The sequence below is a fragment of the Lemur catta genome, chromosome 9 (genome assembly GCF_020740605.2).
Source record: "Lemur catta isolate mLemCat1 chromosome 9, mLemCat1.pri, whole genome shotgun sequence".
Classification (NCBI taxonomy): Eukaryota; Metazoa; Chordata; class Mammalia; order Primates; family Lemuridae; genus Lemur; species Lemur catta.
In genome coordinates this window covers 101,598,376-101,626,250 of record NC_059136.1, presented here as the reverse complement: position 1 = coordinate 101,626,250, position 27,875 = coordinate 101,598,376, and the positions used below count along the sequence as shown (strand labels likewise).

Sequence of the window (27,875 nt, the reverse complement as noted above, 5' to 3'; positions counted from 1 at the left end):
CTGTGGACCTGCCATGCAGAATCAAATCTCCCACAGGCGTGTGCTGCAGGGTGGGACCCTCACACCTGTTCCCGCCACCCAGTCTGCTCTCCAGATGGCTGCCCCGAGAGCCCATCATGTCCCTCTGTTCCTTAGGATCTGCTGGAAGGTTCTTTGGCTAGAGAATGCAGTTTCAGGTTCCCAGCAGGAGCCCTCCAGCGCGCAGGCCATAACGTCCCTTTCCTACCACAAGCAGCTGTTCCCTGACTCAACTGTGAATACCCGGGACTGGCCTGGTCCGCAGGTGATGCCGATGCTTCCGCTGAGAGGCTTCTCTCCTCTCCTCTGCTCCACTAGCAGGATCCTTCAACCCATTCGCGCCTGGCTAACCCATTCTCGCTTTCTGTGACTTACTTGAGCCAAATTTATCATTTTCTTATGTGGATTTTCAGGAAAAATACATCTCACATCTTGCTAGCTAGGTGCACATTTTTCATATTTCACTGAAAGTGGGATGTATATGACAATCACCATTGCCAAGGTGTCAGTGATGCTGCTTGTGTCATTGCCCGCATATGGGTGTCAGTGACATGGAGTGAATCCTGAGGATGCTGGCAGAGCACCTTTTAAAGAAATGCTTGGCCCTTGCGGGGGTGGTTGGGGAGCAGGGCTCACACCTGTACTCCCAGCACTCTGGGAGGCTGAGGCGGGAGGATCGCTCGAGGCCAGGAGTTAAAGACCAGCTTGGGCAACCGTGAGACCCCCATCTCTACAAAAGAAGAAAGTAGCCGGTGTGGTGATGCACACCCATAGCCTCAGCTACTCAGGAGGCTGAGGCAGGAGGATCACTTGAGCCCAGGAGGTCGAGGTTGCAGTGAGCTACGATCCTGCCACTGCATTCCAGCCAGGGTGACAGAGGCAGACCCTGTCTTAAAAAAAAAAAAAAAAGACACAAAGAAAAAGAAAGAAATGCTAGGTTGCTTATTAAGTATGATGTCATCTGATTTCCTTAAGTAGTAAGTTACACAGTTGATATCTCTGACATTTCACTTTGACACTTCTTGTTTTATTTTTATTGTGAAGGTACATCCTCATTCTATCAGACACATAGTTTGGCTTATGATTATCTTTCAAAAAATTTTTAAAGCAATTTTTGTGAAAGCATGGATAAATAAAAAATTCATGTTATTTGCAAACATGAGTTCCATCATGGAACCAATGCAGCTCGAACTAATGCAGTGTTTGGGAAGGATGTAGCTAATAAATGCACAGTACGTTGACGATTTGAGAAGTTCCATTCTGGGGATTTTAATCTTGAAAATGAGCCATGTGGGTGACCTGAGACCAAGGTGGATAATGATGAGCCGAAAGCTGTGGTGGAAGCAAATCCATCTCAACCTACGCGTGAATTAGCAGCAAGGTTTGACGTTACTATTCCGACAATACTGGACCATTTGAAACAAATGGGCAAGGTAAAGAAGCTGGATAGGGCCTCTTTTCCGTGGCGCCTCGGAGGCGATCAGCAGTTTCAACATGAAGCTGAATATCTCCTTCCCAGCCACTGGCTGCCAGAAACTCATTGAAGTGGACGATGAACACAAACTTCGTACTTTCTATGAGAAGCGTATGGCCACGGAAGTTGCTGCCGACGCTCTGGGTGAAGAATGGAAGGGTTACGTGGTCCGAATCAGTGGTGGGAATGACAAGCAAGGTTTCCCCATGAAGCAGGGTGTCTTGACCCATGGCCGTGTTCGCCTGCTACTGAGTAAGGGGCATTCCTGTTACAGACCAAGGAGAACTGGAGAAAGAAAACGCAAATCTGTTCGGGGTTGTATTGTGGATGCCAACCTGAGCGTTCTCAACTTGGTTATTGTAAAAAAAGGAGAGAAGGATATTCCTGGACTGACTGATACTACAGTACCTCGTCGTCTGGGGCCCAAAAGAGCTAGCAGAATCCGCAAACTTTTCAATCTGTCTAAAGAAGATGATGTTCGCCAATATGTTGTAAGGAAGCCCTTAAACAAAGAAGGTAAGAAACCTAGGACCAAAGCACCCAAGATTCAGCGACTTGTAACTCCACGTGTCCTGCAACATAAACGTCGGCGTATTGCTCTGAAGAAGCAGCGTACTAAGAAAAATAAGGAATAGGCTGCAGAATATGCTAAACTTTTGGCCAAGAGAATGAAGGAGGCCAAAGAAAAGCGCCAGGAACAGATTGCCAAGAGACGTAGGCTGTCCTCTCTGAGAGCATCTACTTCTAAGTCTGAGTCTAGCCAAAAATAAGATTTTTTGAGTTAAATAATAAATAAGACCATATCCTAAAAAAAAAAAAAGAAGCTGGATAGGTGGATTCTGCATGAATTAAACAATCATCAGAAGAGAAATTCTCTCGAAGCTTGCCTTTCTTTGCTGTCACAACATAAAGGCGAACCATTTCTACACTGTATTGTGATATGTGACGAAAAATAGATTCTTTTTGACAATTGCAAGCATTCAGCACAACAGTTGGATAAAGATGAAGTGCTGAAACACAGTCCAAATCCAAATATTCATCAAAAAAAGCTAATGGTGTGTGTTTGGTGGTCCAGTGCTGGTATTATCCACTACAATTGATTACAGCGATGTCTACTGCAACCAACTGGATGAAATGATGAGGCTGCTTGTGATTAAGCAGCAGAGACTGGTTAATAGAGACAGACCAATCCTCTTGCAAGATAGTACTTGACCACATGTCACACAAAGAACGCTGCTCAAACTACGGAGGCTGGACTTGGAAACTCTCTGTCAGCCACCCTATTCACCAGACCTCGCACCAACTGACTACCACTTCTTCCAGGCTTTGGACCACTTCTTGCAAGGAAAAATACTCAGTTCTCAACAAGCTGTGGCAAACGCCTTTCAAGATTTCATCACCACTCGCTCTCCAGGCTATTTTGCTGCTGGCGTAAACAAGCTACCGTTAAGATGGCAAAACTGTGTCGCTAGTTTAGGCTCATACTTTGATTAATGGTGCTGCTGCTTCTTTGAGACATAATAAACTACACTTTTGATTCGAAATCAGATATTTCATATGTAATGACCTTTACTACATCAACTCTCTTGATGGAACAGACAGCAGAGTTGTGTAAAAAGCTTCTGAGATGAAAAGTGATTCATTCAGAGGAGCCAGAGTGAACATGGAGACATTTAGCAAAACTTAACTGATCTTCTTGGCTTCTATTTTCCTTTTTACATGTGCATAAGAGTGACATATTATTGAAATCAATGTCCAAAAGAGATTAAGTTCTTTGTATGAGTGCAAAATAGAAATTTTAAGAAACATGAGAGGAGCAACGTACCACACATGGTGGAGGAGGGAACTCCAGGGCTCATACCTCCACAAATACTACTGGCAAAAATGGTCAGAATCAATTTTTGCAGCAGTCTGGAATTTGGCCACAGACTTAGAGCAAGCAGGGGAAAGCATTCGTCTATAATGAGGAGGGAAGTTGCCACACTGCAGTGACAGAGCACAGTGAATTTCAGTTGCACTTGCTGTCCCCATTCTCCAGATCGCTGGTGGCCGCAGACAGCACCATGAACCTGGTGCAAGTTGCTGGTGGCAGAGGGAGCAACACAGACTCTGTCCCCAAAGGCTGTGCGTCTGGACTGACTGGTCCCTGAGGGCCTGGAGCCAGGGGTGGCATCTGGGCGTTGCCGAAAGCACGCAAGGGCAACAGCCTGCACTGGCGGCAGCAGCCTGGGACAAGCAATATAACGAGCAAAAAGTCTGGGAAGACAAGTTTGGAAAAGGAGCTGTGTAGGGAATAAGCATGTTTAAAAGATCCTCACGGACCAGGGAACCAAGAAGGCCGCAAGTGTGCGCAGGACAAGCCAAGCGCTCAGAAGAGGCCTGAGAAGACCCCGAGCTTCACTCCCGGCTGCGGCCGGCGGCACACACACCCCGGAAGAGAGGGCTAGGGCAGAGTCGGGCACGCACGCCCCGGAAGGGAGGGCTAGGGCAGAGTCGGACACCCACGCCCCGGAAGGGAGGGCTAGGGCAGAGTCGGACACCGCCCGGCTGAGTGTTGCAGGAGCGTCTCGACACAGAGCCAGCTGCAAAGACTAGGGAGTTTGTGTGGGTTTTTTGCTTTTTCCTTTTTATCGGGGCTGGGGTGGGGCATTTAAAGGAACTGTTAAAACACTAGCTGACCACTAAGCTAATGGAACGTGGACGTCCGTGGCCACACAGAACAAACAAGAAAGACTTTACAAAAGCAGTTTTGAAAAGTCAGGAAACAAATAACAACAGCCCACAACAAACAGCAACAACAAACCCTGGGGAGGAGAAAACATCTGATTAGCAGAGTTGCTATATAATACTCAAAATGTCTAGTTTTTGACAAAAATTTATGAGGCATGCAAAGAAACAGGAAAGTGTGAGTCATCCAAAGGGTCATATTGTGAAGATATTTGTAGAAGCTGTCCCTTAGGAAGCTTGGGCTTACTAGACAAAAACTAAATCACTTGTCTTAAAAATGCTTAAAGCATGTACTAAGAACTAAAGAAAACCGAGAGAATAATGTATCACCAAATAGAGAATACCAATAAAGAGACAGAAATTATCAAAAAGAACCAAATAGAAATTCTGGAGCTGAAATGAAATAAAAAATCACTAGTGGGTTACAACAACAGGTTTGAACAGGCATAAGAAAGAATCAGCGAACTCGAATATGGGACAATTGAAACCAGGCAGTCAGGGAGCACAAACAGAAAAGAATGAAGAGGAGTGAGCCCAGCCTAAGGGACCCGTGGGCCACCAGCAGGCAGAGCCACATGTAGTCCCAGAGGGAGAAAGAGAAAGGAGCAGAAAGAATATCTGAAGAAATAACAGCCAAAATTTCCCAAACTTTATGAAAGACATGAATCTATGCATCCAAGAAGCTCAATAAACACCAAGCAGAAAAAACTCAAAGAGATCCACTCCAAAAAACATTATCATCAAATTGTCAAACACCAACACAAAGAGACAATCTTGAAAGCTGCAAGAGCAAAGTGACATCAGCTTCTTCTCTTCCCAAACCATGGAGGCCAGGAGGCGGTGGGATAAAAGAAAGACAATGTCAACCAGGAACTCTACATCCAGCAAAGATGGAGAAAAAATGACATTCCCAGCTAAACAAACAAAAATCCTAAAGGCTGAAATGAAAGGGCAACTAGACAGTAACTCAAAGGCATATGCAAAACTAAAGAACAATGGTAAACATAGCTCCATAAGTAAATATAAAACCGTTTTTGGTTTGTAAACTCTTTTGTTTTACTAGATGGTTTAAAAGACGAATGAAACAGTAATTATACAACTATGTTCATGGGCACACAATGTGTAAAGATGCAGTTTGTGCTAGTACAACATAAGGGGGGCACAGGGGTGCAGAGGAGTAGAGTCTCTGCATACTGTTGAAACTCAGTACTAATTCAAACTTGGTTGTTATAAAGTTAATATGTTAATAGGTATCCCTAGGGCAGCCACTGAGACTAAAATTAGAAGCATACACAGAAGTAGAAATAAGGGAATCAACACTGCAGCCCAGATGTCTTCCGGCCACACCGTGCAGTATCATCAGCACTAAAAAGAAGCGAGCCACCAAGCCACGAAAAGACATGGAGGAACTGTAAATTCACATTACTAAGTGAAAGAAGTGAATCTGGAAAGGCTGTGTACTGTGTTTTAACAGCTCTGTGACATTCCAGGAAAGGAAGGCCCTGGGCACAGTGAATAGCCCAGGGGCTGCCCGGGCTGCGGGTGCAGCAGGGAACACAGGCAGCACGGACTTCCAGGGCAGGGACACTGTCATGTATGATACTGTCATGGTGGACACGCGTCATTACACATCTGTCTGAACACACAGGGTGTGCAACACCAGAGTGAACTCCAGCATAAACCATAAGCTCTGGCTGATGCCAGGGGGTCAGTGCTGGTCCACCAGCTCAGGCTGTAGGTGCCGGAGGGTGTGTGTGCTGGGAGGGGCAGGGGTGCGTGGGAGCTGCTTTCCACTCAGTTTTTCTGTGAATCTAAAACTGCTCTAGGCCGGGTGCGGTGGCTCACGCCTGTAATCCTAGCACTCTGGGAGGCCCAGGCGGGAGGATCGCTCAAGGTCAGGAGTTTGAGACCAGCCTGAGCAAGAGCAAGACCCTGTCTCTACTAAAAAATAGAAAGATCTGGACAGCTAAAAATATAGAAAAAATTAGCCGGGCATGGTGGCACATGCCTGTAGTCCCAGCTACTCGGGAGGCTGAGGCAGGAGGATCGCTGAAGCCCAGGAGTCTGAGGTTGCTGTGAGTGAGGCTGACGCCACGGCACTCACTCTAGCCCGGGCAACAGAGTGAGACTCTGTCTCGGAAATAAATAAATAAAATGAAATAAAACTGCTCTAAAGTAAACCTTGAGATTTAAATGTAAAATCGAATGTGTTCTCCACTCACAGAACGCAAACACTGTGAGAGTAAGAGCTGCAGCACTTTATTTTTCCTCTCATATCTCTCACTCTCGTAGCCGCGTAGTTTGCACTCAAGATTTTCTGAAATGAAGGGAATTTTGTATGTGACCTTAGGCAAGTCATCTTGCCATTCTTTACCTTATACTTTTTTACATAAAAAATAAGGATAATAAATGGGAAAAATGGTACACTAGAAAAAAATCAAACAAAAAAAAGCAGTGTTATGTAAATTAAAAAACAAAAAAGATATGAACCTCACAGGAAAAAAAACAGCAAAATAACCGAAGTGCTTCCCATTCAGTAGACATGTAAATGCTAACCAAAGCTGGCGGAGGGGGTGGATTACACAATATCAAACAAAAATTCTCTAAGTCAAAAATGTTTACAAGAGACAAAGAAGGACATCATATACTGATAAAAAGGTCAACCCAAGATCACATACCAATTTTAAATATATATGCACAAAAACCCAGAGCCCTGAAACAGATGAGGCAGGAATTGACAAAAGTGAGGGGAGAAATGGAAAATTTTACAGTAATAGTTGGAGCCTGAATCCCTCCACTGTCAGTAGTGAATAGAACATTTAGGATTTAGATCAATAACAGAACAGAGAACTTCAAGAGCACCGCACACCAATTAGGTGTGATGGGCACATACAGAACCCCCCCCCCACGGCAGCAGAACACACAGCCTTCTCAAGCACACACGGAACGTTTTCCAGGACAGATAACAATTTTGGCCACAAACAAGTCTCCATAGATTGAAAAGATTGAAGTCATACAAAATACCCTCTCTCACCACAGTGAGAAGCAGCTAGGAATCAATAACAGAAGGAAAACTCAGACATTCACAAATATGTGGAAATTAAACAATACGCTAATAAACAAATGGGTAAAAGAAAAAATTGAAATTAGAAAATACTTTGAAATAAATCAACACAAAAATACAACATATCCAAACTTACAGGATACAGTAAAACTAAGTGTTCAGAAGGAAATTAATAGCTGCTAATGCCTACATTAAGAAAAAAAGAAAGAAAAAGAAAGATTCTCAGATTGATCATTTTACACCTTAGAAAACTAGAAAAAGAAGAGGAAGTTAAATACAAAGCTAGAAGAAGAAAGGAATAATGAAGATTATAGTCAAAGTTTTAAAAAATAAAGAACAGAAAAACAATAGAATCAACAAAACCAAAAGATTGGCCACAAATGACATTCAACTAGATTTAACCAGACTGACCAGAAAAAAAGAAAGAAGACTCAATTACTAAAACCAGTAAGAAAATATGCATTTTAATAGACCTTACAGAAATAAAAAAGATTATAAGAGAATAATATGAGAACTTGTATACTAACAAATTAAATAACCCAGATCAGGGGTGGGGAACCTCTGCCCTTAAGGCCACATGTGGCCTTCTAGGTCCTTAAGTGTGGCCTTTTGACTGAATCCAAGTTTTACAGAATAAATCCTTTTATTTTTATTAATACATTTTTTTGTTCGTCTTTTATATTTTTATTTTTTAAATGAATGTATTTAAAATACCAAAGAATAAAATAAGTTTCAGCAAAATAATCCTCCCAGATTGACACAATTAGAACATTAGTAAGCCATAAGGGCTAAACTGATGGCTGCTACACTCATGATTTAGTTCTAACTTCCCCCGCCTGACTGGGGCCACTACCACACAAGGCTGGTTGGCGAGAGTTTATGGGGGTTGAGTAGGCCAGTCTGTTATCAGCTTTTGACAACGGTGCATGCACTGTGTTTCTGTTTGAAGTGGAATTTGTGAGTAGTTGGACAGCTCGACAGTATTTTTTTAATTCTGTCTTCTTAACTGCCCATCACGTGAAAGAAGACCAAGAGAACGCTGAAGGAAGAAAACAGATTTTTAATGAGAATTGGGAATTGCAATATTATCTTGTTTCTGCTTAAGATAAGATGATTTGCTTGCTTTGTGATACTGCAATATCAACATTGAAGAAATTCAATGCTTGTCACCATTACAACACTCATAAGGACCACAAACATTTTAAATTGGGGGAGAAGCACAAAAGGCTGTATTGCAGAAACTAAAAGATGAAAGGCAAAAGCAAAGACAAATATTTTGAGAACAATAAGACCTGGAAATAATGCCACTGAAGCAACTTACTTATAAAGTAGCTTATATATTCGGGAAAAATGGGAAGCCATTCAGTGATGCAGAAATTGTGAAAGAAGGCACTGCTGAAGTTGTAGGAAGTTTAGACACCAATAACGTTTCAAAGTACAAACGACTGCCTCTTTCAAGGGCAAGCATAACTGATCAGCAGCATGAATTAGCCTCAACATAACAGAACAACTTCATGCAATACTTCAAAAGGAAAATATGTATCATTCAATTGCTTTGGATGAATTAACTGTTACTTACTTGGTGCAGGTTTTTACTTCATTTGGGTCATAACGGAAGATTTTTCTTTGCTAGGAAGAGTTACTAGCTTTGGGCACTCTTGTGAATAGAACATGAGGAATAGATATCTTCAACAACTTTCAAGATAAATGTCATGAAGTTGGACCGAATTTGGTAATTTAGTGAGTGTAAGTACAGATGGTGCACCTTCCATGACAGGAAAACATGAAGGGTTTATTGCACAGATTTAAAAAAAGCGTAATATTAACAGATCCAGATGCTCTCATTTCTTTTCATTGTCCCTTGCATCAGCAAAATCTCTGTGTAAATCTACTATTTCTAGTAACACTTTGCAACAAGTTGTAAGTATTGTTAACTATATTTGTGTAAATACAACATGGCATAGTCAGTTTCCTAACATGCTAAAGCTGAAAGACGAGGTATTCAGTGTGGATTTGCAATGTCATTCTAAAGTGTGTTGGCTATCACAGGGACAGGTGTTAGCCAAAATTCTATCTCTGCAAGAACAGATAAATTTTACGAAGAACAGAATCAGCAATGTGAATTATTGAAAGAAAATTTCTATAGGAATGCAGCATTTGTGTGATATCATGTCAAATCAAAATGGAATATTTCTTTGCAAGGTAAAACTGAGTCTACATATGATACATGGCAAAAAAATCCAAGCATTTCAAAAAAGCCATCTTTTTTCAAAACAGTTCTTCTTCAAAAGGAAACTTTGGATGGACATTTTCCCCAATTAGCAAAGGTCACTGATGAGCAGACTGATATATGGGAATCATTTAAAAAATATGCAGCTGCTACAGACGTATTAGTCAGAGGATACAATGAAAGGTTTACTGACTTGAGAATGATCCACATCACACTCAAATTAGCATTTCACCCTCACCTAGTTGATACCACCAAGGCACCTAAACCTACAGATGGAATTGATTGAGCTCTCAGTAGATGACATTTTAAAGTCATTATTTGATGCTAAGAAAGATCCAATTGAAATATGTAAAAATGCAGAACACCCATGCCTTCAGCAACATGTCCCCAAAATGCTTTCTTGCTTTTCAACCACTTATTGCTGTGATTCTACATTCTCCTTCCTAACCCAAATCAAGACTCCCTTAAGGTCACGAATGACTGATGCCCATCTAGAGGATCAGCTGAAACTGCGGACCTCCATGCTGCAACCAAATATTCAAATGCTTTCTAACAAAAAGCATTACAAGGTTAGTTAACTTTAAAATTAACAAATGTTATAATAGTTCTCATTTTTTGAAATTATTAAGTACAAAAGCCAGCTACTGCCACATTTGCAAAATGGATGTTTGATAATGCAACTTTGACACGAGTAAAAGCGATCCCTTTACACAACTGCTGTCACGGAGTCGGGCGGGGGGGTGGGGCGGATTATTCGAGTAACACAAAGGAATGAAAACCAAATTTTCCTGAAATTGTCAGTGTCGCGCTTTTTCGGAGTTTCTGTTTCCATCGGCTTCCAAGGCACTTTGCAAACCACCTCCCCACTCAAGAGAGAAGACTCTGGCGGGCTGCAAGCGGCACTTTGAACGGCCCGGGGGACCCTAACAGACCAGAGATTCCTGGCGTAGGGCAGAAGTGACCCAGCGAGTTCTCACGTCTCACAGACTGGTTTTATACCGACGACTTTTGTTTATAATATCAGAATAAGGGATTGAAAAGCTCATGAAGCTGGTATAAATCCTAGTTTCACCGCCAGGATTTCAAAGGGTTATTCTACGTCGTTTTCTTAAGTAAAATCCATTCATTGCTAAGAACCGTAACTGAAGCAGAACTATCAAATTGTATTTGTGAACGGATTGACGCCAGGGCAACGCAATATAAGAAAACTAAATACAATTAAGGAAAACCCCAAAGGAGAAAGAAGTCACCCAGATGGGTGAAATACCGCAGCAGAGAGAGCGCCTCCGCCTTTGCACGCACCTCCCGACCCCCAGGGCCCGGACGGCGGCCGCGCAGGTCGGGACAGCGGGGCTGGACTCAGGCCGCGATTCGGGCCCGGGAGGCAGGCGCTGGAGGGACGCACGACTTACTTTTGGGCTCTGAGAAGCAGCCGCCGAGGGTCCACTTCCCGGATCGTGCCCCAGTGTCGCTCGTACAAGGCGGAGAGCTGGCTGTCACACTTGCTGCGTGGGAGCCACTGGCCCCGTGTGTCATCTCAGTTAACTAGAGTTGACCCTCTGTGTTAATGGATTCTGAACCCCCGCTGCTCGCTAAAGTCTGTAACCCCCAAATCAAAACTCTCGCTGCCCCCGAGGCCGTCCGGGGCGCGCGCAGAGCGGGGGGGAATCCGGGCCGCCCGGGACAAGTGTCTTCGACAGTCGATTTCGTGCCGGTTTCTTCCATGCTGCGCTTTTGGTCGGTGACTTTGCCGAATGGCCCCAGGCGTCGTGCTGCAGTGTGGCGAGTGTCCCCGAGGGCAGGGGCCGAGGGGCGCCTTGCGGAGAAAACGTGTCCGCGAGTCCCCGCAGGCGCGAGCTCTGCCGCTGTCCCTGCGTTCGACGTGAATCAATCAACTGTGCTTATTAAATACGGTGACGTTAAGCAGAAACACTCATAAAACAAGTTAATACACAGGTCGGTTGGTGGAAACGTGACCAGGGCTCACAGGGACCCTGGGAGCAATGGTTCAGTGTTCAGTGATTCACTGTTTCCAGTGACTTTATGAAACATAGTAAGAATTAACTATAAATTTAATAAAATTAAAAACCCAGGCATTCAGTCACATTAGCCACATTTAAGGGCCTCACCAGCCGCAAGGCCGGCAGCCGCCTTGCCGGGCAGCAGAGACCGGGCCTTCCCATCTCGGCGAAAGCGGCTCCCGGACTCGGCGGCCTGGAGAATCATTCTGGAGAGCAGCGAAGCGCTCCCTGGGATGTTCTAGGAGCAGCTCCCGGGCCTGGTCACAGGCAGCCTGTCCTGGAGCCAGCGCCCTGGGAACCGCCCCAGCACGGTCCCCCCCGGCTGCTCCTGGGTCGTGTCGTCTCCGGCTCTGGGCTCCTCTCCTGTGCCCTACCCCGCGACCTGCCAGCAGTGGACACACGGGGCTCCTGCTGCAGGGACACCTAGGGAAACGGCAGGGCAGGACCCTTCAAGAATGAGTCCCTCCACTACGGCAGCCAGTGAGCTGGCCAAAAAAAACAAAAGAACCGCAGAATCAACTATTTTGGAACTTCAGATTCCACAGTAACCAGGGAAGTGCTTAATGAGGAAAGAGGTCGCAAAAACGTGGTGAGAGTGTCGTGGAACTTTTGTTTACCTGCCTGCCACTCCTCTGCTCAGCAGTGGCGGCTGCGGCTTGCCGGCGCCACGCAGGGGCCATGGGACCTTGCTCTGAAAAAGCTGCGGCCGAGCCCTGGACCTGTCTGGCGGTGACCTGAGGGACCAGCACAGATGCTCCCCTTGTTTTGTCCCATCAGTCGGAGCAGCTTTCCAGGCCGCAAGTGTCAGAGGTGTTACAGACATTTCTCAAAAAGATGATGTATGAAAAAATGCTCCATATCATCAGAGAAATCAGATTAAATCATCAGAGAAAGCAGATTAAAACCACAATGAGATATCACCACATCACAGGTAAAATGGCTTTTATGAAAAAAAGTAACAAATGGTGAAGATGCAGAGAAAGGGGACCCTTTACGCAGCCAGTGGGAATGTAAATCCACACGGCCACTGTGAAAACAGTATGGAGGTGACTCAAGAAATTAAAAATAGAGGCCAGGTGTGGTGGCTCACACCTGTAATCCCAGCACTTTGGGAGGCTGAGGCAGGAGGATAGCTTAAGGCTAGGAGTTCGAGACCAGCCTGGGCAACATAGCGAGATGCCATCTCTAAAAAGAAAAATTAACAATAGAACTACTTATGATCCAGTAATCCTGCTACTAGATATATGTCCAAAAGAAAGGAAATCAGTGCATGATATCTGCATGTCCATGTTATTGCAGCTCTATTCATAACAGCCAAGATAAGGAATCAACCTGAGTGCCCATCGACAGATGAGTGAATAAAGAAAATATGGTGCATATACACAATGGAATGTTATTCAGCCATAAAAAAGAATGAAATCTGTCATTTGCAACAACACGGTTGGAACCGGAGGGCATTATGTTGAGTGAAAAAGCCAGGCACAGAACGGCAAGTATTACATGTTTTCACTCATATGTGGGAGTTAAAAAAATTGATCTCCTAGAGACAGAGTAGGATGATGGTTACCAGAGGCTGGGAAGGGTGTGTGTGGGGGGGGCGTTGGTTAATGGGCACAAACACACAGAAAGAAGGAATAAGATCTAGGGTTCGGTGACACAGGACAACTATGTTAACAGTAATGATGTGTATTTCAAAACAACTCGAGGAATGGAATTGGAATGCTCCCAATACAAAGAAATGACAAATGTTTGAGGTGATGGGTATCCCAATTGCCCTGATTTGCTTATTACACATTGTTTACTTGTAACAATGTATTACACGTTCCCTGTAAATAACTATACTATTATGTATCCTTAACAATAAATAAACAAAAATAAAAAACAAAGGCATGTACAACCCAAGGGGCACCAGGGCCCAGACGGGTAAGCAGCACAGGAAGCGGCGGCTGGAGAAGGCCGAGGGGGTCCAGGCGCAGGCAGCCCTGCCAGGTGGCGGGGGACAGCCCCGGCTCAGAACCAACCTGCACAGGGCAGGAGACAGTTTTTTTCCTTTTTGGTGCCTGGTGTTTAAGAAAATTGCTGTCACATCACTGGCTCACCAGGGAAATAATGGAACAGAGATTTTAGTAGCATACATGACAAAGAATACAGTCATTGCAAAAGGTTCAAAAAAGTCATTTAAAAAATAGACAGTTGTAGCCATCATGAAACAACTACCAGGTGGGCGTGGTGGCTCACCCCTGTAATCCTAGCACTCTGGGAGGCTGAGGCGGGTGGATCGTTTGAGCTTAGGAGTTCGAGACCTCTACTAAAAAAAATAGAAAGAAATTATCCGGACAACTAAAAACATATACAAAAAATTAGCTGGGCATGGTGGCGCATGCCTGTCATCCCAGCTACTCGGGAGGCTGAGGCAGGAGGATTGCTTGAGCCCAGGAGTTTGAGGTTGCTGTGAGCTAGGCTGACCTCACGGCACTCTAGCCCAGGCAACAGAGTGAGACTCTGTCTCTAAAAAAAAAAAAAAAAAAAAAAAAGACAAATCCATGAATAATTATAAGGCCATATTAATGGGCATGCAACACACAAAAATGCAACTTGTTACATCAGCAACATAAAGTGGAAGAAGAGTGGAGCTTTGCAGAAGCAGAGTTTTGTATGCTACTGAAGCTAAGTTATAGCAATTCAAGCTATATCCTTAGAAATTCAGGCTGTTAATTATAATGACCAGGATAACCACTAAGGAAAAACTTAAAAACATACAGAAAAGGAAACAAGGAGGGAATTCTATTCTAGCAAAATCAATCAAACACAAAACAATATTGGAGGAATTCAGGGAAAAAAGAGATGAGACATAGAAACAAACAGTGACATGACAGAAGTAAGTGCTTCCTGGTCAGAAGTCACTTTAAATGTAAATGGATGTAACTCATCAATTAAAAGAGATTGGCAGAACGGATTTAAAAACCACATTCTCGACAGATGCCATCTACAGGGGCCTCACCGGCAGGGGCTGAGTCACAGCCTTTGTCCTAAGGCAGCTGATACACGGGTTTTCAGTCTGATAAGACACTCAATGAACACTCATAAGCAAGCAATCATTCAAGTCTTCTTCATTAAGTTTAAATCTGGACCAGCATGGATTGTTTTAGGGTGGAAAAACAAACATTTCATATGCAAACTGCATGTAATGTCAAAATCTATTTATCACTAGTAAAATTACCATTCATATATTCGTAAAACTTTTAAAAATAGCTATACTGAATATATGATATATAAAATTAATAGAAATAAGCTCAGTAGTAGTACACAGTGCGTTTTAAATTGTGATGCCTCCCTAAAGCTTTGCCACCTCCCTGAGGCCCGTCTCCCTGCCCCCAGCACGCAGTGCGGAGGGGTGCCTGGGCCACGCTCCCACAGCTCCCTGAGCTGTGTGGTCCACGGCAAAGAAAACGGCTCAATCTCTTCTACTTCTGGGAAAAACACTCTGCTTGCCTTTGGACTCTTACATCTCTGAAAATGTATGTGGCTTCCACTTTTTTAAAAAACATTAAAATGCCTAATGATTTAATAAAATGCTTAATGAAAATATTAATGTCATGCATATTTCCTTATAATCAGTAAGGGGTGTCTTCTTTTATTTCTTGCAAATATCCTTATTCAGCAAGAATCACAGGTTGAAGTTTGGCCACACGTGGGTCAGACGTGCTGTCTCTAAGTATGTAATGAGGACATTTTTTATCATCGAGTAACTGTGCGAAGGTCCTCTGAACGCTGTGCACAGTAACAATTTCTTTCTGTTGGACCCGAGTGAGCTATGAGGGGCTTTTTGAGCAGCTTTGACATTGAACCCATATATACAGTCAAATTGTAATAATCAACTTTTATTGATATGAAAAGTAGTCATTAAGAAACGGGTTTCCCATGATACAGGTGATCCAGTTAATGAGTGTAACACAAATTATCTGGACTCCAGTGAAAATTACAGCAAATTAGTTGTTGCAGAAAACAATATGTTATAATTAACTCAACTCCCAAGTAGGCTCACTTTGATTGTTTTTGTGTTATAGCGAAAATATTTACTAAATTATATTGACTAGATTTTCACATACATGGTTACTTTTCTTTGAAGATAAAATGTATTTAGTTCAATAGATGCTATTTGTTGAGATCATAAATGTTTACTTTCAATGCCATAATGCACTCAACTTATATTTATCAGAATAAACTTGGCAAGTAACATGATCTATTTTTGTAATACAAATATTTTGCTCTTGAAACTGCATAAGAAAGCTACACACTGATTTTTTGCAAAAACTTTATCATTAAATATTCTTAAGATTATTATTTTTCAAAATCACAAAAGAGTTTCCAAATACAAGTGTTTGCAGGAAAAGAAAAACCAACAAAAAGCTAGAAGGCAACCGGAAGGCAGCCCCTGTGTGCAGGCCGGGAAGAGGGCAGAGATCTGTGGGAAGAAGCCGTTTCGGTATTCCGTAATTTGGTCTTGCTGTTCCTCCAAACGAGGAACTCATTTCCAACAGAGACTTCCTCTGTGCTCCCAGCACTGAAATGCTTAGTGCTGTCCCTGCGTGCCTGGGCTTTCGGAGTTACCCTGCATCTGGCATGCAAAGCACTTTTATCTTCCAGCTGTGGATCAGAGGAGCAAAGTGAACGCTGAAGACCACGGCTTTCACCCCTGAAATAAAGACTTGCTCTTCTACAGGGCAAATTTGTCACAAAATGTGAAAACCAGAAGAGGATAAAATGAAGGGAAAAAAACTAGAAAAATATCCTAAAATAGCAAATAGAGTCATTTCTAAACATAATAAGCCATAATTATAGCTTTACCTGTGGTTCTTATTATTCCTATACTGCTTACATAACATAATGTGACATCATGCCAGCTACACTGCTGGCTTCACTCTCGCAAAACCTTGGTGACGACGTCCTCCAGAGTTATTTCCAACGTGCCGTCACCAGTGAGGATGCTCCAAGGATTGCCCAAACTTACACCGTTTATCGAGATAGCTGGTTTATCTTACAGCACTTGTAAACGCTTTGAAAGCTCACCATATGCTGCATTCTTGATTTAGAACTTGGATGAGCCTGAATATATGATTTTCTATAACCCTAACCTAATCTTTGATTTAACCCGTATTTATCATGATCTTCATTGAAACTCACACTACAAAACTCTATCACTAAATAAATTTCTTCTCTTTAGTGCTTCAGGAAAAATCAGCTCATTGATTGCTGTCCATAAGTTTAGGGAGCTTCTTTAAACAATTTAGTATCTGCTGACCCCACAGACCTCACATCCAGGGCTCCCATCCCTCCCAAGTCCTGCCAAGGATGTTGGGGTCTGTTGCCTGGTCAATCAGGCACCTCACTTGAGTCTCCTCTGAAAGTCCACGCTCTGGTTCTCGAGCACGAATATTGTGATCTTTGCTTCCTCGTGCCACAGCTGTGTAATCCCTGAAGGCAGGTGCCTTCTCGTGGCCCAGAAGTAACTCATCACTGGAAAAAAAGATGAAGTAACCATGAAAACACAAACCACACCTTATTTTTCCTCTGTTGCCTGAATTTCTAGCGCTCCTATCATAATGCATCCCCCACCCCCATCCCTCACAGAACATTTTCTGTGGCTCGTAACCTCGAAGTCAAAGACTAGATGTGTAGGAAAATAGAACATGAATAATGCTGCTCCTAATGTCTGTTTTCAAGCTTTGTGTGAATGTACGCTTTCCTCTGAAACATTCCAGGTCCAATGGTGACCCCATGTTTAGCTTTCTGAGAAACTGCCAGACTTTCCCACAGTGGCGGCACCAGATTCCACTCCCACCAGCAGTGCGTGTGGCCCCAACTTCTCCACACCCTCAACACCTGCTCCATCCCACTGTGTGGTTACAGCTGTCCTAGTGGGTGTGCAGTGGCATCTCATTTGCATTTCCCTGATGACTACTGATGTTGAGCAATTTTTCATGTGCTTATTGGTCATTTCTATATTTTCATTAGGGAAATGTCTATTTAAATCCTTTGACCATTTTTAAATTGGGTTGTTTTTTTATTATTGTGTTATAAGGTTTTTTAATGTATTCTAGATACAAGTTCCTTATCAGTTACATGACTTGCAAACCTTTTCTCCCATTCTGTGGTTTGTCCCTTTACTTTCTGTTAGCATCCTGTGAAGCACAAAAGTTTTAAATTCTGACTGAAGTCCAATTTATTTTTTCTTCCTTGTGCTTTTGTTGTCATACCTATAAATGCCAAACATCACAGCCAAATCCAAGATCATGAAGATTTACCTCTAAATGTAAGAGTTTTAGCTCTTATATTTAGGTCTTTAGTCCATTTTGAATTAACTTTTGTATATGGTATGAAATAAGGATCCAACTTCATTCTTTGCCAGTGGCCTAGTTGGAAAGATCACCAAGTGGTCTTGGCATCCTTGTCAAAAGCAAGTTGACCGCAGGTTGCCATTTACTATTACTGAATTCTAAAGTCCAAGTTTTTTTCCTTCCATTGGAAAATCTCTATAACTTTCTATTTGCTTTACACCTCAATAAGAAAAAATTAAAGTTAACCTAAAGGCCAACCCAATTTGGATTCTGATCTCAAAAGCCCACACTGTATTCTTCACACTGAGGTGCTGTGCCCATCAGGATCAAATGCCCTAAAAGGACAAAAGCAAATCTAACCCTAAATCTCTCTCATGTATGTAGTAAAATTCTGGCAGCTGTCTAAGACTAGGACTCCCATTCCCCAGACTGGCCCTGCTGTGCCGGGTGCCGAGGTTGAGCCTGAGCCCTGCAGAGCGTCTGGTGGAGTGCAGGCTCCACGCCCAGCTCTGGGCCCAGCCTCGCCCAGCCCGCTTTCCCATCCGCACAGCGAGGACAGGTGCGAGTGCCAGCGGCCAAACGCAGAGTGCTCAGCACTTGGTACATGTATTGGTGCTTCAAGAATCGGTAGCATATTGGGGGTCCATTTGCTTCTTTCCACAAATAACAGTCTTACCAAGTAATAATGGCTGGATTGGCACCTGCTAACTTTCTCTTAGCATAACCTATTTTCTGTCGGGGATACCAATTTTTTTCAGTTACATTTATTTCTTGAATCCATGATCCTCCTTTTTTCAGCATTTTTTGTTCTAAATTCTAAAAGAAAAGAACATGATTTTCTGTTTATTGTAACAGTATACACAATCATATTCAAACAGACTAAACCAAGTAATGATCTTAAAGTAAACAAATATCCACAACCAGGAACAGCTCTAGCTTCCTGCAGACCCTAATGGCAGTGCTCAACGCCGGCAACCACAACCTCAAGGGCCTGGGCGAGGCCCTGCAGTGCCAGTCTCTGCAAAGGCAGGGCCGCAGACAGGCTCTGGGGCTATGGCACGGACAGCCTTTGAGATCTAAGAAAGCACCGTCTCCCTTTATGATCAAGGAAGACCTCACATGGAACAGTTTTTAAACTAAAAGTTGCACCAGAGATAAATCAGATCCACCATCACCAACGGGTTCATATTCCCTTTCCCAGCAAGATATAACTCAACTGAAGCTAAAATTTTCTCCAAATATAGGTTGGTTGGTTTCTTTATTTATAAGAGACAAGGTCTCACTCTGGCACCCAAGCTAGAGGGCAATGGTCTGATCGTAGCTCACTACAAACTCAAATCCCTGGGCTCAGGGGATCCTCCTGCCTCAGCCTTCCAAGAAGCTGGGATTACAGGTGTGCACCACCATGCCTGGCTAATTTTTAAATTTTTTGTATAGATGGAGTCTTGCTATCATATATTGCCCAGGCTGGCCTTAAACTCCTGGCCTCAAACAATCCTCCTACCTCAGCCTCCCAAAATGCTGGGATTACAAGTATAAGCCACTGTGCCCAGCCCAAATAAAGGTTTTGTCTCTTTTCTGGTATTCGGGCCAAACAACCCTAAATGTTAATTTTGAGAAATGCTGTTCAAAACCATGTAAATATTTCATAAACATGATTTGATATACTCCCATCGTATGAAAGGAGACACTGGATCAGTCCCTGGGACATTATAATGAAAGTGAAAAGTACGTATGAAACAGAGCCTACTTTCCAGTCGAAGGAGGGCTCCTTCACAAACACATCCATGGTGCTGGTGAGCAGGTCGGGGGCCGCGCGAAAGGCCCTCAGCGCATGCACCATGACGCTGTACAGAAGACCCGTTTCCTTCATGGGTAACATCAGATTGATAAACTGGCGAGTTAGACGAAAAGGCATCAACTCAGGGACCGGCAGCTAAACAAAAGGAAAAAAAACATGCAAAAAATAGAGATCTCAAAGTAACAGGCACAAATGCAACATCCTCTCATGGTGATTATTCATGTTTCCTAAGAATACAAACTCTGCTTTTCTTGAGATCAGCTCCACAGATGTGAATTCTGGTGTTTAAGAGTGATCAATCGCCTCAGCTTACATCCTCCCCTCAATGCAAAACCCGTGAGTAGGCCCACAGAGCCCGTAGAGATTAGGCAGTAGGATCCAAAACGCTCAGAGGTTCATCAGAGGAAAGATTTGTATCACATTTTGTGCAAGACATTTTGATTATGGGGCTTCATAAAACTTCCTCAGAGCCCTTTTATATAGGAACCCATTTTGCTCCTGGCTCTGATTCTATAATTTATCACCACCTGTCTGAACAAGGCCACAACGAAGTGGACCTCATGCCTTTCTGCATGAATGTCAGATTTAATAACCACAACAAAACCAGCCTAACTGATGTGTCATTTCTTCCTTAAAAACTATCTATTTCTAGAGGGTGCTATTAAGTCACAAGACAATTCCAGACTCCCCAGAACAGCAGGAGTAAGGCAAGCACACCTGGGTGGCGGACCCGAATGCATGTCCGAAGTCGATTCCAATCATGCCGCCAGTCTCCATGGACACCATGAAGTTGTTCAGGTGTCTGTCTCCAATCCCCAGGATCCAGTGGCTGACACACATCAGAGCGTGTGAACTGGCGAAGTGGGAGCGGAGCGCCAGGAAGGCTTCGGGGCCCGTGCTCATGCTCACGAAGGCCCGCCTGGAAGAAAGACACCGTCTGGGGTCTCTGCGAGCCACTGCCTGGCTGGGACGCAGCAGTCTACTTACTTTAAGAGATCAGCTGGCACTCTGCTTTCCCTTTTTCTAAAAGCTGTGACTGCTTCAGTACGGTTGGCTCTCCTATGATTTAATAATAGGAAATGTCTTGTTAGAACAAATTTCTTGTGACTTGAAATTTTAAAACTCTTTGTTTATATGAAGCTCAAATATCAAATAACTAGATTTTGATCATCTGTCTGAGGCAAAACTTTGTAAGAATCAAAAGTAAATATGCAACCTTAGGACGAATGAACTAGTTAATACAAGGGAAAATCAAAACAAAACTTACCTATACATTTGCACGTAAGCTCCAATGCCGTGTCCTTCTGACATTTTTGTCAGCCAGTCTTTATATTCATACAGTGGTGCTCTGGGATAACTAACAGCAGGAAAAAAGAAATTCATATTAGGAAGATATTCAGCATTATATAATTTCAGAGGCAAAGATCACCAAGAATTCACTAAAAAATGGTGAAGATGCAGGAAAAAATAATATGACTTTTGATTATATTTAATATTAACACTAAACTCATGTTACTCTGGATCTAGAATTTCAATATACCAGTATTCATTCTTGATTACTCCTACAGAAACTCAAGCTATTTCCTACAAAAAATCCAAACAAAACAATCAGATACGATAAATTTCCCAGTTCACACAGACAGGAACAAGATAAGCCAAACATCGGGGTTTATCAGCCAGGTGTAGGACTCCCACACTGGGACCAGGAAGAGCCACACAGCGCAGGGCAGGCGGGCGGGGCCGGCGTGTCACTGCTGCAGACAGACATCACTGCAGTATTTGTGGAAGGCGAATTAAGTCTGTTTTTATCCTTATTTGCACCATTGCCACCCCTTTCTTCCCCATTTCATAAAGAGATACCCACAAAACCCCTAGCAAATATGACAGTATTTTCTTAAATGGCACGGTGCTGAGACTAAACTTGAAAAGCTGTTTAATAATGTTTCCTGGGGAAAAGGCAGGGCTGGGCGGGCAGACAATGTGAGATACGTACGTTTAGGCACTTTTGGGTTTTTGCCAAAAACTTTTAACAAGTCTCCCAAAAACCTAAAGGTAGAGCAATTTCACAACATGTGACTTAGCAGTTACATAAGGTGAATCTTTTCTGAGTTGCTATTAATTTCACAAATAGGCCACTCCATTGTAATCAAAATTCTCTTCTAGTTTACAATGAGATGAAAATTCTCTGCTTTCTTTTTTTCTTTTTGAGATGAAGATTCTTAGGTTGTAAAACTGCAACATGCTAAATTAAGGAAAAAATAGCAATGATTTTAGTAACATGGGTTTGAAAGTGACTTGTTTTAAAAAGGTAGTCCTATGTTATTAGGTTAAGTATGAAATGTCCGATTTCCTTAAGTACCAAGTTTGACAGTTGGTATTTCTGACATTTCACTTTGAGATTTCTTATGTTTATTGTGAAGGTATATCCTCAGACTTTCAAATGTGTGGTTTGCCTTATTATTATCTTTCAAAGTTTTTTTAGAGCAATTTTTGTGAAACCATGGATAAGTCAAAAATTCATGTTATTTTCGAATTTGACTTCCATTGTGGAACCAGTGTAGCACAGACAGCTCGGAATATCAACAAAGTGTTTGGGAAGGATGTAGCTAATTAGTGCATGCTACGACCATGGTTTGAGCGGTTCCATTCTAATGATTTTCATCTTGAAAATGAGCCACATGGGCGACCTGAGACCAAGGTGGATGGATAATGATGAGCCGAAAGCTGTAGCGGAAGCGAATCCATCTCAACCTACACGTGCATTAGCAGCAAGGTTTCACGTTACTATTCCAACAATATCGGACCATTTGAAGAATACGAGAAGGTAAAGAAGCTGGACAGATGGGTTCTGCATGAACAAGCGTCAGAAGAGAAATCTTCTCGAAGCTTCCCTTTCTTTGCTGTCACGACACAAAGGTGAACCATTTCTACACCATATTGTGATGTGTGATGAAAAATAGGTTCTTTTTGATAATCACAAGCGTTCAACACAATGTGATTGTGTCAGATAAAGATGTGTTGGATAAAGATGAAGTGCCGAAACACAGTCCAAATCCAAATATTTATCAAAAAAAGCTAATGGTGTGTGTTTGGTGGTCCAGCGCTGGTATTATCCACTACAGCTTCATGAAACCTGGTCAATTGATTACAGCGATGTCTACTGCAACCAACTGGATGAAATGATGAGGATGCTTGTGATTAAGCAGCTGAGACTGGTCAATAGAGACAGGCCAATCCTCTTGCAGGACAGTACTTGACCACATGTCACACAAAGAACGCTGCTCAAACTACAGAGGCTGGACTTGGAAACTCTGTCATCCACCGTATTCACCAGACCTTGTACCAAATGACTACCACTTCTTCCAGGCTTTGGACCCCTTCTTGCAAGGAAAAATATTTGATTCTCAACAAGCTGTGGAAAACACCTTTTGCAATCTCGCTGCCACTCGCTCTCCAGGCTTCTTCACTGCTGGTGTAAAAAAACTACCCCTAAGAGGGTAACCTGTGTCGGCAGTTTAGGCGCGTACTTTGATTAATGGTACTGCTTCTTGTTTGAGAAACCACACTTTTGACTTGAAATCAAACATTTTGTATCTGATGATCTAATATTTACGCAACTCCGCTTTCCACTCTACCGATGTCCCTGACCCCTCAGGCGGCTCTGCGCCACCTCCCTGTCCCACAGACGGAGGCGGGCACACAGGCGCGCGGCGCGTGCTCAGAGCTCCCACTGTGAGTCAGAGCCTCGGCGCCAGGGCGGGAGCCGGCGTTTCTGACGCCCGGAAGCGGTGATCAGGTTCCCTGTCTTCCCGGGAAAGCAGAAACAATCCCAGACAAAGGACTCAAATGTCTAGAATTGAAAGTGGGTCAGCACTGCCCTAATTAGTAACTGTTACCTGGGAACACAAGTTTGATAAGAACATGCTTAATTTTTTCAGAAATTTTTCCTGAGGAGAATATTGCTCCGATTTAAACACTTTCAAGAAAGAACAAGAGGACAAGGCAGAGAAACAGGCCTTGCGGCTATTTCTGACCATTTCCTCTCCCTTCACCCTACAGCTCGTCACCAAACCCCATCCACTCGACCTTCAGAATGTCCCTCAGTATGCTGCCCTTATTCTTCTTTACAGAAACAAAAAAACAAATAAAAATGCTTCTGATTAAAAAATACATGTTCACTGTAGAAAACTTGAAAAATAGAAGAAAGGATAAAGAAAACTAAAAAGCACCATATCATGACCTAGAATTAATCACTAGTCTCAGCTACACCACGCACAGGCTGGGGCACGTAGGATGAGTTACTTGACCTCTCTGGGCCTCTGCTTTCTCATTTGCCTAGACGCGCTAATAGTACTTACCTTGCAGGTTGCTGTGAGAAGTAAATGAGTTCACATACATTAAGAACTGAGAATAGTGCCTAGCACACAGAAAACATTTAATTAAATGTTAGTTGCTAATCTTATTTTTATTTTATTTAGTTCAAGAGTTTTCTTTTTTTTCAAAGTTAATATATTTTTATTGTGATAAAATATCTGCAACTGCTGTTTAATACCCTCCACTCCATTCATTCACCCAGCCAGAGGCAGATTAAAGGGCAGGCAGCAGGCTGGGCCCCGCGCTGGCACGGCCCCGCTGGCGGCTGGGGACTGGGCAGGGGCCAGCGGCGGGTGGACACGGGCGGCCGCTGCAGAAGGCGCCGCTGGGCTTCACATTACCTCACATACGCTGCTTTCTCCTCTTGTGACATGCTACTCAAAAGAAGGTCCTTCAAGGTAATAGTATTTTCAATCCATTCAATTAATCCTAACCTGAAAAGGAGAATAAAACGTTTACAAATAAACCCAAAGCCGAACTGTTCTTTCTTTATTAGAAAAAAGTTCTGGTGGTGTATGTACACCAGGGAGTACTTCTCAGCCATACAGACAATGGTGAACTACCTGGATGGAGCTGGAGCCCATTCTTCACCGTGAGGTATCACAACAATGGAAAACGAGCCCCACACGTCCTCACCACCAAACTGGCACTAATGAGCAACACTAATGTGCACGTATGGAAGTAACATCCACAGGGTGTCGGGCAGGTGGAGGAGGGGGGAGGGATGGGTAAATCCACGCCTAACAGACGCGATGCCCGCCGTCTGGGGATGGGCACGCTTGTAGCTCTGACTCTGGTGGTGCAATGGCAATTTATGGAACCAAAGTGTCTGCACCCCCATAATATTATGAAATAAAAAGAGTTCTGCAGAATCAGAGCAAAACAGATTTGTTCCTGTCTGTTCTCCCCTGGCTCCCCACAGGCAGGGGTGCTGGCAGCTCTCTCAGCTCTGTCCGTGCAGGATCCACAGCCTGGCTGTCAAGTGACTTCCACGCCCCTCTGCACGCAGACCCGGCCGCACCTGGAGGTCATGGGCACGACGCAGTAGGTCCTTAGCTGCATGTCTCTCTGACTGCAGGCGGCATCGCGGGACAGGATGACATTCATGACCTGGAAGAGCTGCTCGAGGCGCTGGTCCTGCCGCAGGTCCTCGCCGCCCTTCACCAGGAAGGGGTACTCCCTCTCATCGTGGCCTCGGATGACAATGCGCTTCGGTTTTCTGATGGAGGCCATTACTTTTACCTTTAAAAATCAAGAAAATGTTTCAGGTGCGGTCTGAGACTAGCCCACCTGTCATCGTCAAGAAGGCTGGTTGTGTGTATTCCTCAGAGACTCTCCCTGAAGACAGAGTTAGCTAACAGAGAAGAACAGAGAACCAGGCCAGCAGACGCCAGGGCCAGAGAAATATTTCTGTTACCTGCTGATGCCTGGCTGCTGTGCCCACAGCAATGTCATACTCCTGGTCACAAATAATTGCTTACCAATGTGGACACCCTTAGCAACAAGCAGTAGCCAACATGCAAACTTTCTACAATAAGTAAACTCTACACATATTTCATAATGGATACTCTCAGCTTCCTCTTTGAGTTTATTAGATCCTTAAAAATGATAGTTGTTGAAATTCTGGAGATATTATATTAAGAAATTCAGTAAATTGGCCGGGCGCAGTGGCTCACACCTGTAACCCTAGCACTCTGGGAGGCCGAGGTGGGAGGATCACTTGAGCTCAGGGGTTCAAGACCATCCTGAGCAAGAGCGAGACCCCGTATCTACTAAAAATAGAAAAAAATAGCTGGAAATTATAAGAAAAATTTAAAAAAATGAAATTCAGTAAATAATAGAATCAGAAAATTCCATACAATTGAAGTCAACCCGGCAAGTTTACTGTCCCTTCTTAGTAAGGATGAACAGATCATTCTACCTGAAGAACCACACCCTGCACGGTAACAATCCCCACGGCAGTGACAGGCCCACAACCCTCATACCTACCCTCTCGTCAAACCCAGCGATGCGCGCGTGGTACTCGGGCAACGGCTTCCCCCTGCCGTCATACTGACCTGCAATGAACCACAGAGACCTGCTCACACACCTCCAGTCAGACAGACCCTGCGCTTTAAACTGTCTGTTGATCTAATTAAGAACTAAGCTAACATGGTAGTATTTTTTACTGAAAATTTTCATTTAAACGAAATGGACTTACGGTTCTTTTTAATGTTAGTATTTCTCAATTTCACTGAATGGAAGTTAGCTTCCTATTCTAATCGTGGAGATAAATTCCAAATAGAAAAGATAACGCACTGACTAGAATGCTGCATCAAGCTGCACATTCGCAGTCGTACATTTAAATGTTTTTCTTGAAACTGGACACAACTGTATAGCTGTTAGTAACAAAGAAAAGTGTTTCTCCAAATATATTTTTTCTTGTACCTACTAGAATGAACACAAGAATAACCAGATTAAAGTATTTTTCCCTCTGGCAAATTCCAGGGTGAGACATGGAATTTACATAGACTTCCCCTGGAAAACCACGCTCTGTCCACATCTGACCAACGGGCTGAGCGTCTCTATCCTCAACGTCACCATCCTTTCTCCTGCTGGTAAGTCATTTATCAGTCATTCGTCCCTTTAAATGGTACCAACGTGTACACCCCAGGAAGTGAGCTGCATCCATACCTGTAGTACACTTCTGAAGAAAAGTTTTTGGGAGCAAAGCATGAGTACGTTCAGAGGAAACCTATGATTACGGGTTATCACTGTTACTAAACGGAAATCTGAACACCTGTCATAATCAGGACAATCTCAATAGACATTTAGTAAAGTGTACTAATTCTTAGTAATCATGAATTTTCCCAGTGATGAAAAATATGGTGAAACTTAAAATTCTTTTAAAAAAAAGAGATAACTTTTAAAATTGTTTAAACAGAGAGAGAACAATATCACTGTTTCAGAAACCGAGCGTCCTCCCCACAGCACGGCCCTCCTTGCAGCACAGCCCCGCCCGCGAGCCCAGCTCACCAGGGACCTCCAGCTCCCCGCGCAGGGACCCCGCCTGGAAGGCGCTCATCCACGGCGAGCACTCGCTCAGGTTCCCCGGCGGCCGCGAGGCTCTGTGCATCTTCCCCAGCAGCGAGTTTGTAATGTCACTGAAGTCACTGAGCTTCATTCTTGGTAGCTTAGAACCTCCTTTCCCAAAGTGTTGATCAAATTCTTTCCCGAAGGCCTGAAATTAATAAGAGTTTACTGTAAAGATTAGTGTTTAGTGTGAACTCTGTAAAAGGGCCTAAGCTTATGAATATTTGTGATGAACAAGTGGCTAATTATATAGCTTTCTTCTGTGTTTTTGAGATTCACAGTTTTTGGATTGAATATTTTAATACTCTAAAGCATCTGGCACTGGTCTTCGTCTGCTTCTTGTGTTCCTTTAGAAGTGACATGGTTTGTGGTAACTTCTAGTTATAAATTCAAAACTTACCACAGTCATTTAGCCTCTGTGTGCCCACTGTCCAGTTGCTAGTCTACATCATTATGATGACACAGGCAATCAGGAACGAAGTTAAAAACAAAATAATAAAAATAAATCGCCTCTAATTCTTCATACAAGCTGAGGAACATGAAATGGGAATACTGCTTTCCTTAATAAGGGTCTTATAAGCCATTATTTTCCATCACAAACCAGTGTAAACACTATTGAGATAATGTCTATTCCCAAAACAATTATTATTAAAAGTATTCTACCTTGGAATATATCAATTCTTTCTTTGTATTAATATTAGCCCTTACTCAGATATTTATTTGAATTATAATCCTGATAGCCAATAACAAATAAAC

General features: G+C 43.2%; 1 protein-coding gene and 1 pseudogene across 4 annotated transcripts in view; one reads left to right on the top strand and one right to left on the bottom strand.

Moving 5' to 3' along the window:
* Nucleotides 1–1,468: 1,468 nt before the first annotated feature.
* Nucleotides 1,469–2,293, top strand: LOC123644557 (annotated as a pseudogene). Its single transcript, XR_006737177.1, has one exon. The product of XR_006737177.1 is annotated as a 40S ribosomal protein S6-like (transcript).
* Nucleotides 2,294–15,399: 13,106 nt separating this feature from the next.
* Nucleotides 15,400–27,875, bottom strand: part of PRKDC (protein kinase, DNA-activated, catalytic subunit) — a 170,844-nt gene continuing 158,368 nt past the window's right edge. For all 3 annotated transcript variants that reach the window (XM_045560693.1, XM_045560694.1, XM_045560696.1), the window contains 10 exons: nucleotides 27,063–27,267; nucleotides 26,037–26,104; nucleotides 25,069–25,289; nucleotides 24,389–24,481; nucleotides 20,941–21,030; nucleotides 20,661–20,732; nucleotides 20,391–20,592; nucleotides 19,623–19,808; nucleotides 18,549–18,688; nucleotides 15,400–17,051 (listed from right to left, as the gene is read on the bottom strand). In XM_045560693.1, the coding sequence (XP_045416649.1) occupies nucleotides 16,847–17,051; nucleotides 18,549–18,688; nucleotides 19,623–19,808; nucleotides 20,391–20,592; nucleotides 20,661–20,732; nucleotides 20,941–21,030; nucleotides 24,389–24,481; nucleotides 25,069–25,289; nucleotides 26,037–26,104; nucleotides 27,063–27,267 (1,482 nt within the window). In that variant the 3' untranslated portion in view covers nucleotides 15,400–16,846. The remainder of the gene's footprint in view (nucleotides 17,052–18,548; nucleotides 18,689–19,622; nucleotides 19,809–20,390; nucleotides 20,593–20,660; nucleotides 20,733–20,940; nucleotides 21,031–24,388; nucleotides 24,482–25,068; nucleotides 25,290–26,036; nucleotides 26,105–27,062; nucleotides 27,268–27,875) is intronic.